This window comes from Ochlerotatus camptorhynchus, unplaced genomic scaffold (assembly GCF_037179485.1).
Source record: "Ochlerotatus camptorhynchus isolate MF236.1 unplaced genomic scaffold, CSIRO-AGI_Acam_v1.1 ptg000432l, whole genome shotgun sequence".
NCBI lineage: Eukaryota > Metazoa > Arthropoda > Insecta > Diptera > Culicidae > Ochlerotatus > Ochlerotatus camptorhynchus.
This window is the reverse complement of record NW_027040918.1, coordinates 2,737,358-2,753,262: the sequence shown is the minus strand read 5'-3', so window position 1 is coordinate 2,753,262 and position 15,905 is coordinate 2,737,358. Positions and strand designations below refer to the sequence as shown.

Sequence of the window (15,905 nt, the reverse complement as noted above, 5' to 3'; positions counted from 1 at the left end):
CATCGGGTAGGGGAAATCTTCCTCTAAAGCCATGATGATGTTGATTTGCGTGGGCGAGCCTTAACTTTCTAGAAATCACCGAGAGAAGGCATTGTTTACATAGCACTACCTATGACGGTAAAATGTGGTTGCTTTATCCACTGAAGCAAATTATTCAGATTTGGTATGGCATATTGGTTGGTAAATGATCCCTTTTGCACTAAACTGAAAGAAGAATACTAAGATGAAACGGATTTTAGTGTCCTCTTTTTCGGTCCCTATCATACAATGAATACCCTCGTATGCTCGTATGCTAGGTGTTTTTGTGATTATGGTGCTCTTTCGGTAGAGTTGAAATTTTGCGCTTTTTTTTATCAAAACAATCATACCAAAATCAGAGGTAACACATTTTTTAATTACTCGATAACAGCTAATTGATTATTTGTTGTTCACTGTGCTGTTATTTTTCCACCAATGAGAGTGCAGAACAGGTTTGAAACGACGGGTGATGATCCTTTGGAGAAGTTAATTCTTATATCGGCATGATATTGGGGAAATGTTGGCTTCGGCAATACCTTAACCTATTATCGTCAGGGGGTAAACAAAGTCTTAGAGCACTCAAATTTGGCCAATAGTTGCTCTGAAACACAATGTATTCACATGCCAAAATTGAGCTCTCAAGGACGTTGTTTACCCCCTGAAGATAATAGGTTAAGGTATTGCCGAAGCCAACTTTTCCCCTAACCGATTACAACTATTTTACTTTTAGGTAGAAATACTCAGAGGGAGAGATAGGCGGAGAAAACAAAATACAATTCGGCAGCAGGGATTTATTCCTAAATTATCTTGTAACCCTTGCTAGAGGCTGGCATTTCAAATGACTTTTATTTTTGATTCGATTAACTTGCAAAATAATAATTGATTGAATCGCAATATTTTGCACATTTCTTGATGCCATGAATTAACTAACGAATATCAATTAAACAATAGAGTTAGAATATTGTTTTTAGTTCCAAAAACTAGTTGAATTTGAGAAGCACACAAAACATAAACGTGATTGAATTTCTGTTCGATTGCAATACTCTCAAATTTATTTTAGTAAGAATAAGAAATCCTAGGAAAATTCTAATTGGAATGTTCGATTGGCTCAGATTTTGACAGTTCATTTGGCTCAAAACATTCTCTGCACCCATCTCTCCCTCTGAGTATTTCTAGCACTCACCAACTGCTCATTTGCTGATAACTTTGCACACAGTTGACGTAACATAGTTATTTTTGAAGCAGTAGATAGAATAGAGTTTAAGTTTGTTATAGATACGTAAAAACAAGTAGATTTTGATTCTAGTAATAAACTGTATTTGTTTTTGCGTTGTAAAAATGAAGTGAGAAATGCTCGCTGCACATCTCGTACTTTACATGTAAAAAATCATTGGCGTTGATTCAAATGTTAAGATTTACCTGCTCTTTGCATATTTATAGTTAACTATGATCCTAATCTACCAATTACTTTAAAGAAACACAAATTTCAACAACTGAGAGAAAAGTTATTAATAAATGAGCAGTTGGTGTTTACAACTGTGTATGCCAAGCATGATTATGGCTATAGTATGCCAGTCAAAATCAAATAATTAGACCAATCTATTGCATTAATTTGTAAGACTTCATACATCATACTAATAAGTGAAGCTGAATGTCTCAATAAACCTATCTAATATAAAGGATTGATGGATAAAACTGACTTATAATAAAGATAATTATACTTCTTCAGGGTACCTATTATAGCCATATGGTTCCTTTATTCGCTTCACGTGTGATCCTAATATGGTTATACTGAGGTTGTACATTGAAAATAGTCATTCTGAATAGCAAACGAAGCTGATTTATGACCAAAACATTGAATTAGTTTGGTTAAATGATAATGATTATTAATTTACATACGTTTCTATATCTTGTTATAGAGATTACTGAAAGCTGCAATTTATGAAACAATTAAAATAGACAAATTTAAAAATACAATAATGGTGCGCTATAAACATAAAAATACATATTTTCAACTTTTCGATAAACGCGACTTCATTACACATTTCAAGAGCGCTAATAATTATTTAAAATGTGCATTTAGGTGAAATGTTGTTTTCAATTACTGGTGTCGGATCCTCCAGTACTTCACACAAGTTATTCTTCATCAACCATCAATTGTCCACTGACTCACACCAACACCGATTATCATTTTCGGTTACTCGCCCAGTTGTTGATGACACTTGTTCCGGTGTTAGGAGAGAAAATCCAGGATTGCATCGCAAAAAAAGCCATTTCGTCCTGCAACATTGAAAATTTCACATTTTGGTAATCACTGGTCTAATAATAAAATTATACCTGGTCGATTATTCTCATGCAACTTCACGGACACAATTTCTGTGCTGTTGAAGATCAGTGCTTTATTTTCTTATTTTGTTGTTTAAACCGAGTGTGGACCACGATTAATTTTTTGTTGCCATGTCCGCTTAGCCTACACACTTATTTTTGTCTACCGAGCTCGGCTGTGCGAAGATCGTCAAAAAAAGTTTTACTGAGATCTCAGCAAACATTTGATTTGTTTGCTGAGATTCAGCTAAGCATTATCCGAGACTCAGCAATCAAATGTCACTTTTGTTGAGATCTCAGTAAAACTTTTTTTTGCGAGATTTGCACAGCCGAGCTCGGTAGAAAAAACTAAGTGTGTATATCGAATGGTGGAGATGGGTATCCCGAATTGTTTGCATCCTGCATATACCGATTTTCCTGCTTTTATACTTCGAATGCATGATGTGATAGTCTCTTCGGAGTATTGTTTGTATGATGATTTCAGGAGAAACATGTCAGAAGGGTATATCTCGAAACGTAAACAATTACTTTGAATGTCGATTTCTCTTGAATGACCATTAGGATGGGTCATCATGATCATTTTTTCAAAACAATGTTTTTTTTTTGGGTTCCATTTGGGGTCTTAAACAAATGTGCAAAATTTGGGGACGAAAGGTTGTAGCCCGCCTTTCCGCATTATATTTGAAATTTGTATGGGAAAACCACGCATCTACGTCTAAGTATGGTCCAGGAAGTGCCTAACAACTTTGCCCAAGGATGTGTTTTGCTAGAATGTCCCTAAAAAAAGTTATAGCTGTTCAAAGATCAATGTTTCGACACTGCCGGTGTACCAATGAAAGTCAGACTCCAAACTGAAATAACTTCGGAGTTTCTTATCTTATCGATTTGGTATGTTCAGATGAATTATTCACAAACAATTTTTCAATCTCATCTCGCGTTCCTCACTCATATAAATGGAAGTAGAGCTTCAAATTGCAATAACTTCGGTGTTTCTGATGTTGTCAAGTTGCTATGTTCAGATGTATTCAAAAACATGTGCTCCATTTAATAAGCGTTGTTAGATATGGGGAGGCTTACTGTATGCTTTCCGGTCCTCAATTATATCAATTTAGTCTTTAATAAAATAACTTCGGAGTTTCCCATCTCTCGAGTTGTTCGGATGGGTTATTCAAAAATATTTGCTCAATCTTATAAGAGCAGTTGTAAAGCGAGTACCTCCATTCCCTTCCCTACTCTTTTGGTGTAATATAGGGGAAATGCAGGCAGGCTTGCTTCCACTCACTTGCTATAAAAACATGATTTTCTGAATTTTGAAATCATTAGATGTTATAATCATATTTTGTACTTGTTAGAGTTAAGAAGAGGCTGAAAGGCAAGTGCTTGACACATGAAACCTGACAAATTTGCTTTCAGATAGTCATCACTCTGGTAGCGAAATTGACAGATTTGATGAGTCAAACACTTGGCTTTCAACCTCTTCTTGTATCTAACAAGTACAAAATATCATTATAACATCTGATGATTTCAAAATTCAGGAAATCATTTTTTATAGCAAGTGAGTGGAAGCAACCCTGAATGCAGGTAATATCGGCTTAAGTGTCCCTAATTTGGGCCCATACATAAATTCTACAATCAACTAAATTTTTAATAGCAACCAAAAATATCCATTAGTAACATCCCAATAACGCGTTCATCTAGATAAAATTGATAAATAGCATACTTTTAGCGATGGGCCCAAATTAGGGACATGTAGGCCGACATTACCTACATTTCCCCTACAATGTCAGATATATTCACACAAACGTCATTGGATTGTAATGATTATATTTAATTTTAAAATATTCTACAATTTCTCAGGGTACTCTTTTCGATGCTGAAGCAAATATTGCTGTTGAACTAGGTTTCGGGTAGATTTCTTGATAAGTCAGAAATTAGTTTTATGCCTCATTCAGCTATAGTTGACAACCATCAAGGAAGCAACTCGTTGTATCGCATTGAAATAATCTGTATCATTACTCCACTTGTTTTCCGGTTTTTGCATGAAGCCGGTCGAAATTTCGATGAGGAATCAGTACTGATAGAAATGACGTTTGACTTGGGAGCCCAACTGAAACGTAGCCCACTTAAAGTTGGCCCAACAAGCGAAATTCGGCTGTACCTGTGTCTGAGACGAAACGGGTGAAGACAGTTTTCGTTTTCTCCTGTTTTTGGTTTTAGACGTACGACTACTTCTGTGTTTTCTATATGCGGGTGTCCCTAATGACAGTTTAATATTTCAAATAAAAGCTTTATATAGAAATAATGTAGCAGTTGGACAAATAATTCAAATAACATCTCCTGGACAGGCATGGAAAATCATTTGCATTCATTTCATACATTCATTTACATTCATTTGCCTCTAACTTTTTTCTTCAACAGCATTCCGCAAAATGATGTATAGAGCTTTTATAGATTTTATAATAAACTACAAGTTTTGTTCATAACTCAAATCTGTATCTCTTATGCATCACGAACTAGAGCGGGCAGAACTTGTTACAGTTTTTCAGTGAATGTAAAATACATTCACTGAAAAACAGTAGTGGATTCTGTTCGCTCTGCTTCGTCATGCATAAGAGAAACAGATTTGACTTGTTTACAAAAGTTGAAGCTTATATCAAAATTTACAAAATTTCTTTACATCATTTTGCGGAATGCTGTTGAATAAAAAATTTAGAGGCAAATTAATGTAAATGAATGTACGAAATGAATGCAAATGATTTTCCATGCCTGCTCCTGGATATTAAATATTTACACTACAAAAATTTTCGTTTTAAAAACTGCATATAGTATACCCCCCTCGTCCTGCTCTCTAACTACGCTGATCAGATTGAGCTAATGTTTTGGAATAATCCATCCTGAACATAACAAATCGATAAGATAAGAAACTCCGAAGTATTTCAGTTTGAAACTTTACTTCTATTGATATGTGTGAGGGGCTTAGTATATTACCAACTACACATTCGAGATAGATCAATTGTTTTTGAATAATTCATCTGAACAAACCAAATCGGCAAGATAAGATTTGAATAGTTACAACTTTTTTAGATACATTCTAGAACTGTACTTGTGTTCTCTAGGGATAAAAATACAAAAAAGTTTTGGTTTTCCCATACTAGTTTCCATGCCATAAGCCGAGTTACAATCAATCGTCCTCGAATTTTACACAGTTGTTTGGGACTCCAAATGGAACCAAAAAAGGGTTGTTCTCGATTGGTGGGGTAAAGTTTGCGTTTTTCCATATAACGATGACCCACTCTAATGACCATACACCCTCGGAATCTGACTACACAAGCTCATAGAACAAACATTTCTCTGTCAGATGATTTAGTTAGTTTGAGCGTAAGAAGCATTCGTAAGAAACCGACGATCCAGTCATTGTCTATGTTTCCAGTTAAACCCTTCTGACATGTTTCCCCTGATTTTTTCGCCATTTTATATATGATACAAAAAATACAGTTGTCTGTAGGTAATTATGCTCATTAGGGTGAAAAATCAATGTTTATTAATACCTGAGAGGAAAAAATCTGTACAAAAAATCCGAAATCGCTTAAAATTCAACTAAACGTTAACCTTGTCTAGTACAATGATCATGTAAACATGGAGCTATAGCTTAAAGTGACAGATCGCTACAGGTACTTTCGCTTTCGGTACCTATTATGGTTATACTTGAAAATTATATTTCATCGACAAAATTTATTTTTTTCTGATGACTGATAGACTGATGCAAAATTTGAAATTATCGCTCCACAGTGCTTAAACGGTTCCAAATTGGGTCCTACTTAGCCTCCCAAAATTTGAACTACTTAAGCAAGAAACTGACTTGGCACAAACCATTTCAAGTTTATATGGGAATTACTATGGGAAAACTTATGTTTTTGTTCATATTTATCTAACAATTCACCAAATCACTATGCTTTTAGCTTATAGCAGTGATTGCAGCAAAATTGTTCAGCTACAACTTTGTTGAAAACCACTTTTCAATCAAATGTAAGGAACAAAAGTTATTAATGATTCAAGTCACTGATGTCTTATGATTATGCTGCGTTGAGCAGGCAACATTGGTGTTTCTGGTTCAAAAAAAAAGAGCACAAATATCATGGCTACTATGTCACACTGCAGAATGCAATGATGCCCACAGAACAGCTGATTGATCATGCCATAAGATTAACAATTGATAACAATTTAATTTGACATTTCGCTGAAAAACTATTTTTCGCAAAGTTGTAGCTTAGAAATTTTCCCGTAAGAATAGTTATAGAAATTTTCGAAAAAGCAATATGGAAAATGGGTAGAAGATAATGAACAAAAAGTTTGGTTTTTGCATTGTAATTTCCATATAAACTTCGAATAGTTTGTGCCAAGTCAGTTTCTTACCAAATGAGTTTAAATTTTGGGAGGCTAATCAGGACCTGATTTGAAACCGTTTGAGAGCACTGTGGAGCGAAAATTTCAGCAGCGATCGAGGGGGCAACTCTATCTACAATGCAGGAAATATTGTATTTTGCTGTGGCTAGCTGCGCGCACGCTGAGTACATAGAAAGAAGATTGATGACGATTTTGAAGATTTCTTGCAAAAAGTTTATGAGCTATGCAAGTAGATGCGAAAAATAAAAGAAGATTTCAGTGCCAACATTTCAAAGGGGCGTAATTGCATTTGTAAACAATGGCTTTAGTCGTCGATTTCTCGCGAATGAAAGCTCACTCATGAAAATAAATGACACCAGCACGCAGAGGAATGTTTCCTGTATCAGCTAGCATTTGTAATTTGGAGGTGTGGGGTTTCATTTGCAATAAATCGACGTCTAAAGCCATTGTTTACAAAAGCAATTACGCCCCTTTGAAATGTTGGCACTGATTTTTCAAAAATTGATTTGCTAGTGTGAGATTTTTTGAGCATCTGGAATTGAGATTTAGATGTGTCGCCCACTTGATAACGATCACGTGCATGCAAAGTCTGCTCTTGAAAAATGGTAAAAAATGCTTATTGTTTAAGAAAAAACAATATTTTAATCACGTTTCTTAGTCATGGCTGGGCTAACAAAAATTAGTTCTGCAAGCAAGTATATTTTCAAACACGTTTTAATCGGGTTGTAATGTGCATTATTTATATTTTTACACAATTAAAGTCCGAACATATGACTGAACATATATTTGTAAGTATTAGTCGATTGATCATATGCAGTTTTTTTTCTTCAGATAATTAGTAAAATGTCTTCACTATAGCCATAATTGGAACTATACTAGGTGGGGTGAAAAGTAACCTCCTTGACCGCCAGAATGCGCTGCTACTGCAAAAAAGGTTATGGTGCCAATTACTTCCGCATCCACCGTATTCGCCCGATTTGGCTCCCTCTGATTATTAAATATCTCTTCCCAAACCTCAAAAGATAGCTCATCAATAAAAAATTCAGCTCACGTGAGGAAATCATCGACGCCGCGGAGGAGTATTTTGCAGACCTTCCGGAAAATTGCTTTTCGGATGGGATCATGAAGTTGGAAAATCACTGGAATAAGTGTATCGGGCTAAAAGGGGACTATATTGAATAATAAAATTAAATAAAAAAGTCATTCCCAAGGAGGTTACTTTTCACCCCACCTAGTAGCTATAACTGGTCCATCTATCCTAGTCAAATTTCAGAATTATTTTCCGTTTAACTGTAGCAATTTATAGAAAAAATCGATGAAGAGAATCGATCATTGCCCTTATGCAAGCTTATTGTCGAATTATACAATTTACGTCCTCACAGTAACTGACATAAACACAAGTGCTAATCGGTTGCTAAAATGGGTACCAGTATTCGCGTCCGCGAGTTCGGCCACCACGCAGGGTCTGAAATCATAAAAGTGGGGATAGTGGTCAAATAATGAGGAAGCTGGGAAGGTCCGAACATGAGTGATATGTGAGCTTCATACTGCCAAAATCACCGAGGGATTTTCTATTTACGGAAACGGTGATTAAGCTCAGTTCGCTATTCGGTGCTTCAGAAACCGTGATCAGCCGGAGATATCGCTGTTTACAAATAGCGAAGCAGCCCACTGAGGATTTCGTCACGTACGCTTGTCGCATCAACAAGTCGTGCGTTGAATTCGAGCTGACGAAACAACTAACCGAAGAGCAGTTCAAATGTTTAGTTTTCGTCTGTGGGCTGAAGTCGGACAAGGATGCTGAAGTGAGGACCCGATTGCTGAGTCGCATCGAAGAGCGCAGTGATGTTAAAGGGTGATACGGTCAAAATTTGGTCAATATCAACTTGACGTATTTCTTTCAATTTTGCATTTAAAAAACCTGAACACCCCTCATTTTGAAGGTGTGTGTGTGTAGAATGTTGCTCCTATTTTGATTTTGGAATTCACTCTTCAGTTGTCAAAATGCCGTCCAAGCAAGAAGAGCAGCGTATCAAAATTTTGCTCGCGCATCGCGAAAATCCGAACTACTCGCACGCAAAGTTGGCAAAATCGCTAAAAGTTGCCAAATCAACCGTTACAAATGTAATTAAAGTGTTTGGGGAACGTTTGTCGACAGCCAGGAAGTCTGGATCGGGGGGAAATCGAAAACCGGAAGCCGCTGAGACGACAAAGAGAGTTGCCGGTAGTTTCAAGCGAAACCCTAACCTCTCTCTCCGAGATGCCGCAAATAAGCTGGGTGTATCGTCTACAACCGTGCATCGAGCCAAAAAACGAGCCGGACTATCGACTTACAAGAAGGTAGTGACTCCAAATCGCGATGATAAACAAAATACGACGGCCAAAGCGCGATCCCGGAGGCTGTACACGACGATGCTGACGAAGTTTGACTGCGTGGTAATGGACGACGAAACCTACGTCAAAGCCGACTACAAGCAGCTTCCGGGACAGGAGTTTTATACGGCAAAAGGAAGGGGAAAGGTAGCAGATGTTTTCAAGCACATGAAACTGTCAAAGTTCGCAAAGAAATATCTGGTTTGGCAAGCCATCTGTACCTGTGGCTTGAAAAGCAGCATTTTCATAGCTTCCGGGACTGTCAACCAAGAAATTTACGTGAAAGAGTGTTTGAATAAACGTCTGCTGCCTTTCCTGAAGAAACACGGTTGTTCCGTACTGTTTTGGCCGGATTTGGCATCTTGCCATTACGGTAAAAAGGCCATGGAGTGGTACGCCGCCAACAACGTGCAGGTGGTTCCCAAGGACAAGAACCCTCCCAACACGCCAGAGCTCCGCCCAATTGAGAAATACTGGGCTATTGTCAAGCGGAACCTAAAGAAGACCAAAAAAACTGCTAAGGGCGAGCAGCAGTTCAAGGCAAACTGGCTTTCTGCGGCGAAGAAGGTGGACAAGGTGGCTGTACAAAATCTGATGGCAGGGGTCAAGCGTAAGGCCCGGCAATTCGGATTTGGAAAAGCGGAAGCCTAACTGAATATTTTTCCTGAATTTTATACTAATTGAACTTGAAAAAGAAATTTAATTTGATTTTTAAATAAACGATTTCACCGATTTACACGCGTTTTCCCTTGACCAAATTTTGACCGTATCACCCTTTACGTTGGAGCAACTTTCCGAGGAGTGCCAGAGGCTCATCAACTTACGGCACGACACGGAAATGATTGAGAACCCAGCATCAGTGAACGCTATAAGATTGAGGAAGCAGCAGTTCAGAATAAATTCGTCGGAGTTCAAGTCGGGTTCCAGTACCGGAAAGCAAAAGTTCGGGAGCAACAGGGGTAGTTCGGAAGTAGCGTGCTGGTTATGTGCACAGTTCGAAAAAGTAGTGTATATTTTTGTCATTATGATGCACATAACTGGAGCGTCACATATCATACAAATTCACATTACAGATCGTGTAAATTTATGAGTCATTGAATGAAATGTTCTAAATATTGTATGCAACCATCCATCTTTGTAAGCAATATTTCTTGCAAGTTGGTAGTTTACGTGAAAAGGAATTTTACATGCTTCAAGTTTAGCATGCATGGATATTTATATCACCATTAGAATTCATAATTTTTTGGTGTGTGGAACGATGCATATGAGCATTCCCTCGCATAGGAATGCTCATATAGGAACCATAAGTGCGGCGATTGTGGCAAGACCGGCCATAAAGAGGGCTACTGCCGGAGCGCCGAGAAAGTGAATTTCGGAAGATTTGGTCGGCGTAAGGCGAATGTTTCTGCGAAGGTGGTGACGGTGAATGCATGCAGTGTTCGTGGGCATCGGAAGTTTATACCAGTTGAAATGAATGGAAGTGTGGCACGAATGCAGCTGGACACCGGTTCTGACGTCACCATAATATCAACTGGAACGTGGAGGAAGATTGGAAGCTTTCAAATGAATCCGTCGTCTGTGACGGTACCCTTCGACACGATCTGCAACAAGGTTGGCAGTGGTTCGGTGAGTGTGAACGCGCTGAAAACGAAGTTCCCGGAAGTGTTTTCAGAGCAGTTAGGTCTCTGCACGAAGGCGAAAGTCAAATTGGAGCTGAAGGCTGGAAAGAGTCCTGTGTTTCGTCTGAAACGTCCAGTAGCATACGCTATGTACCGTGCTGTGGATGACGAACTGTATCGGCTGGAACAAGACCAAATCATCTCACCTGTGGACTACTCGGAGTGGGCGGCTCCGATCGTCGTGGTTTGGAAAGCGAGCGGATCGATACGTATCTGTGGTGATTATTCGACGGGTCTGAACGATGCGCTGCGACCCAATCAGTACCCGCTTCCCCTGCCGCAAGACATTTTTACCAGTTTGGCTAATTGCACTGTTTTTAGCCAGATCGATCTGACAGACGCTTTTCTGCAGATGGAGATTGACGAACGGTCACGTCAACTGCTAACCATCAACACGCATCGTGGCTACCAATATAACCGTCTCTCACCGGGTGTGAAAGTAGCACCAGGAGCATTTCAATAGATCATCGACACGATGCTCGCTGGGCTACGAGGTGTTTGCGGGTACCTGGATGATGTAGTTGTCGGTGGAGCTGATGATACAAGAAGAATTTGGATGCCATGTTCCAGAGGATGAAGGAATTTGGATACAATGTGCGTGTGGAGAAGTGTACGTTTGGGCAAGGGCATATCCGGTATTTGGAACATCTACTGGACCGCCACGGGCTCAGACCGGATCCAGCGAAGATCGAAACCATTGTGAAGCTTCCAGTGCCTACGGATGTCAGTGGTGTTCGGTCGTATTTGGGAGCCATCAACTATTACGGTAAGTTCGTCCCAAAAATGCGATCGCTGGCGTTCCCGAACGACGAGTTGCTAAAAGTAGGTGCAAAATTTCGTTGGACACCAGAGTGCCAGCAATCGTTCGACCGCTTTAAGCAGATTTTGACCTCGGATCTACTGTTGACCCATTACGATCCGAATCGCGAGATCATTGTGTCTGCGGATGCATCGTCGGTTGGAGTAGGCGCCACGATAAGCCATAAATTTCCTGATGGTTCTATAAAAGTTGTGCAGCATGCGGCCAGGGCGCTAACGAAAGCGGTACAGGGTTATAGCCAACCGGATCGTGAAGGGTTGGCAATCATTTTTGCTGTGACCAAATTTCATAAAATGATCTTCGGTCGGAAGTTCCGCTTACAGACGGATCACGCGCCCCTTTTAAGAATTTTCGGTTCAAGGAAAGGAATCCCGGTATACACAGCGAACCGGCTGCAACGGTGGGCGCTAACGCTACTGCTATACGACTTCGTCATCGAGCATGTTCCCACACACAAATTCGGTCATGCTGATGTGCTTTCAAGGTTGATAGACAATCACGCTAAGCCCGAGGAAGATTATGTCATCGCCTGCGTAATCCTAGGTCAGTAGCGAATGAAGTTATTAACGTTCTCCCGCTCAGTTTCAGGGTCGTTGAAAGAAACTCGCAATCCGACCCAAAGCTTCGAAAGGTTTACCGTTACCTCCAAGATGGTTGGCCGCAAAAATCTACCATTGCGGATGCAGAGCTTTTGCGATACCATGGTTGTCAGGAGTCACTAAGTACGGTAGACGGGTGCATCTTGTTCGAAGAACGTCTTGTGATCCCTGAGAAACATCGAGGTCGATGCCTGCGACAGCTTCACCAGGAACATCCGGGCATTCAGCGAATGAACGCCATCGCTAAGAGTTTTTTGTGTACTGGCCTTCCCTAGACGATGAGATCGTTGCATACGTCAATTCCTGTAAGCATTGTGCATCTGTGGCAAAGTCACCGCCCCACTCACCGCCAGATCCGTGGCCAAAACCAACGGGTCCATGGAAGCGGCTTCATATCGATTACGCAGGACCGATCGACGGAGGATGCTAGCCGTCGATGCGTACTCCAAATGGCCGGAAATTGTTCAAACGCGACGTATTACATCAGCAGCAACGATCAGCATCCTGAGAAGCCTTTTCGCCCGCCTTGGAATGCCAGAGGTGGTTGTTAGTGGCAATGGCACCCAGTTCACGAGCGCGGAATTCCAGAATTTCTGTGCTGACAATGGAATTCAACATGTAACCACGGATCCGTTTCATCCACAATCCAACGGACAAGCGGAGAGGTTCGTGGATACTTTCAAGAGAACGGTGAAGAAAATTCAAGAGGGGAAGAATACGCTACAAGAAGCATTGGACGTGTTCCTGTTGGTCTACCGCACAACGTCAAATCGGTAAGTAGACGATGGAAAGTCTCCATTAGAAGCAATGTTTGGGCGCCGTATCCAAACAAATTTGGATCTGCTTCGTCCACCGCCTGTTTCATCAACCGTTCAAACCAAGCAAAAAGAAGACCAGAATAAGCGATGCTTAGCTACACACGATCTTGTGTATGCGAAGATCTACAACAACAACAAGTGGCGCTGGGCCCCGGGCGTGGTATGCGATCGAATCGGCCATGTCATGTACACGGTGTGGGTTGAGGATCGTCGGTTGATACGAGCACACGTGAATCAATTACGCAGCCGCTCCAATGTAACTGAAACGAAACCTGCAAATAATCAAGGACCTGACAAAACAAAGCTACCACTTGAGATTCTGCTGGACTTCTGGGATCTACCGAAGTACTCGTCGGCTCCGGAAACGTCAACACCGAGGCAACCGCCAATGCCAGTGCCGGATCCATGTGTGTCTCCCGAAGAATCGTCACCTCTAGAACCTTCTGGAGAACAGTCGGTTCCTGCTCAGTCAGCTCGTAGCCCAAGATTGTCTACGCCAGTGTTGTCTTCATCCACATCAACGTCCACAGCATCTCTAGAGTTTGAATCAGCCAGCAGTGGACCTGCTACGCCGATACAGGTACTGCCACGTCGCTCTTGAAGACTTCGAAGGCCGCCACGTTGGTTCGACCCGTACCGTCTGTATTAAACGAGGGGGATGTTGGAGTGCGAAATGGAATAAGCGGAGTGCCCCTACAAAGTCCACACGCCGCTGGGCTCGAGTTGACAGCGAGAGCTATCACACTATGATGCTACCGTTACTGTGCATACCTGCAACCAAATGTCGATTCAACTTGTTTTATGTTTGTTATTGTTGAAAAGATAGTAATAAACCATGTCGTTTTATCGTTAAGACGCGCGTTTTAATTCGTTTAATTCCGAGTGATTTGTGGTTTCACGCCCAGTATTCGCGTCCGCGAGTTCAGCCACCACGCGAGGCCTGAAATCATAAAATCGACCGTACTGTACCGAGGACGAATCAACTGAAAGTTGTTGGCGGTCGCTGTCCTTCAAATACCATTGCAAGATAGTCAAAACTACGTGTGACTCTAGGCTGCGAATCTTGACTAAATTTCCGCGAGGGCAACGTGATTCTCTGTTGTGTATCGGATCAGCAATCGTCACGTCGCGACCTATCTACGGTATCGGACTCGTCAGTAGAGCGAAGGATTCGGTGGTGCAGACTCTTGCACCCATCTACAACCGGATGGCCCGGTTCGCCTCAGGGGCGTACGTTACCAGTACGATTCCAGCGATTATGGCTGCAGCAGGCACTTTGCCGTTCGATTTAATGATTATGCAAGCCACAATTCGTGCTGCATTTCGTTTGATGGAGAAGGGTTCCAGCAATATCGATCTTCCAGTTGTGGACCAAGCGTCCGATCGCCTGGCGGTGGTTGATGTTGAGCTTCCAAACATCGCTGTACGGAGACGTCTCGCCAACCGAGAGTGGTATGAACCCAAGCCGCATATTGTTTGAGTTGTGAAACGGCAGCTGGGGATCCCCCGAATACAGTGCGTCCCATCGTGCAGGAGTTGCTGGCTAACCGGTTTAACCGTGCTTTGGCTATTTTTTTTTTCCTTGATTTGTTTTCCGTCGATCTTGTTTTACGTGCTGAGCACCAATGCTACCGACACCAGGGAGGCAGCTCCCACACCTGGACCCTACCTATCGACCCATCAACCTTCTGGAATGGGAAGCATGGCGTTACTCGCTCGGGAGGTAGGTCTGCCATTAATTGCTCCTGGATTTTAGGTTTCACGCGAACAGCACTTGACACACTCGTGGATGACTTGTCTAGTCAGTTTCCTGATGCTTGTAAGTCAGAACTGCTCTCGGACGCTGGAAACTACTTGTTGCTAACCGACATGGAAATGCTTCTGATGATAGTAAGCTACAATTGCTCGAGCGAAGGGATGCTGATGATCCAGGATGTAGGGATGTTTCCGACGCTCCGATACAGCAGCGCTCTTCAGCCGGCCACCAACACAGAGTATGCCTTCAGCAAGTTGCGGATTGAGCGGAGAAATTCTGGACGAATCTTGCCCCTGACCACTCTTGGAAATGTTTGCTAGTTCCTGGGAAAACTTTCTTGCTGTGACAATTTCACGAGAGCCTTGATCGCATCGCCATACTCATGGGAAGTGATGTAGCCCACCTTCATGCAGCGTTGATTCACTGGAGACGAATTCCATTTAAATCGCTGAATATAGACAGTCAGTCGCACAAGATCTATCAGAGACGATCGAAGGCTGAAAATTTCACTCGGAGTGACGGTTGGAAGGGCTGCTGCAATGGCTTTACTCTCCAGCACCGCCATGTTGAACTTAGTCTCGTCGATTTCTACCACTCTGGGCCAGTAATGCTGATCTAACTTCAGTCAGCAAGGCCCCCGTAAACCAGCGTGGTTCGTACTGCAACTGCGTACTGAGAATCCACAGGATTCTCCTCTCCTGCGACGTGATTCCAAATTCCTCCTTTCGTTATGTGTTGGATTTCGGAAACACGGTTTGCCATAAATTGCTTTCATCTCGATGGTGACGACGAAAGCCAGCAAATGACGATGGTTGAGTCGGCCCAAAAGAAGCATTTAGCAGTAATAACGTTGATGCGGTTTACGATTTTCTCGTAGAGGTGCGCTAGGAGCAATGCGGACGATAGTTCCAGGCGAGGAGTCGGTAATGATTTCTTATTTCAATAATTTCTTATTTTAATTAAGGGAACTTCTGATAATCTTAAATAATTTTAATCAATAGATCCAATGGCAGTTTTGTGACATCTGTGTAACAAATGTTGTGTTGTTAATTCTTAAGCTGCACGTTAGTCGGATATGACCGTATGCGTGATAATGTTTGCACCATCGTACAA

At 41.4% G+C, this 15,905-nt stretch overlaps 2 protein-coding genes across 2 annotated transcripts; both read left to right on the top strand.

The window, feature by feature from the left end:
* Window positions 1–10,590: 10,590 nt before the first annotated feature.
* On the top strand, window positions 10,591–11,262 carry LOC135711425 (uncharacterized protein K02A2.6-like). Its single transcript, XM_065234296.1, has one exon. The coding sequence runs from the start codon at window positions 10,591–10,593 to the stop codon at window positions 11,260–11,262; it is 672 nt and encodes a 223-aa protein (XP_065090368.1).
* Window positions 11,263–12,641: 1,379 nt separating this feature from the next.
* Window positions 12,642–12,995, top strand: LOC135711423 (uncharacterized protein K02A2.6-like). Its single transcript, XM_065234295.1, has one exon. The coding sequence runs from the start codon at window positions 12,642–12,644 to the stop codon at window positions 12,993–12,995; it is 354 nt and encodes a 117-aa protein (XP_065090367.1).
* The last annotated feature ends 2,910 nt before the right edge of the window (window positions 12,996–15,905 follow it).

Bases quoted from the DNA above. Each gene is read 5' to 3' on its own strand.
- LOC135711423 (XM_065234295.1), top strand. From the start codon at position 12,642: ATGCTAGCCGTCGATGCGTACTCCAAATGGCCGGAAATTGTTCAAACG.
- LOC135711425 (XM_065234296.1), top strand. From the start codon at position 10,591: ATGAATGGAAGTGTGGCACGAATGCAGCTGGACACCGGTTCTGACGTC.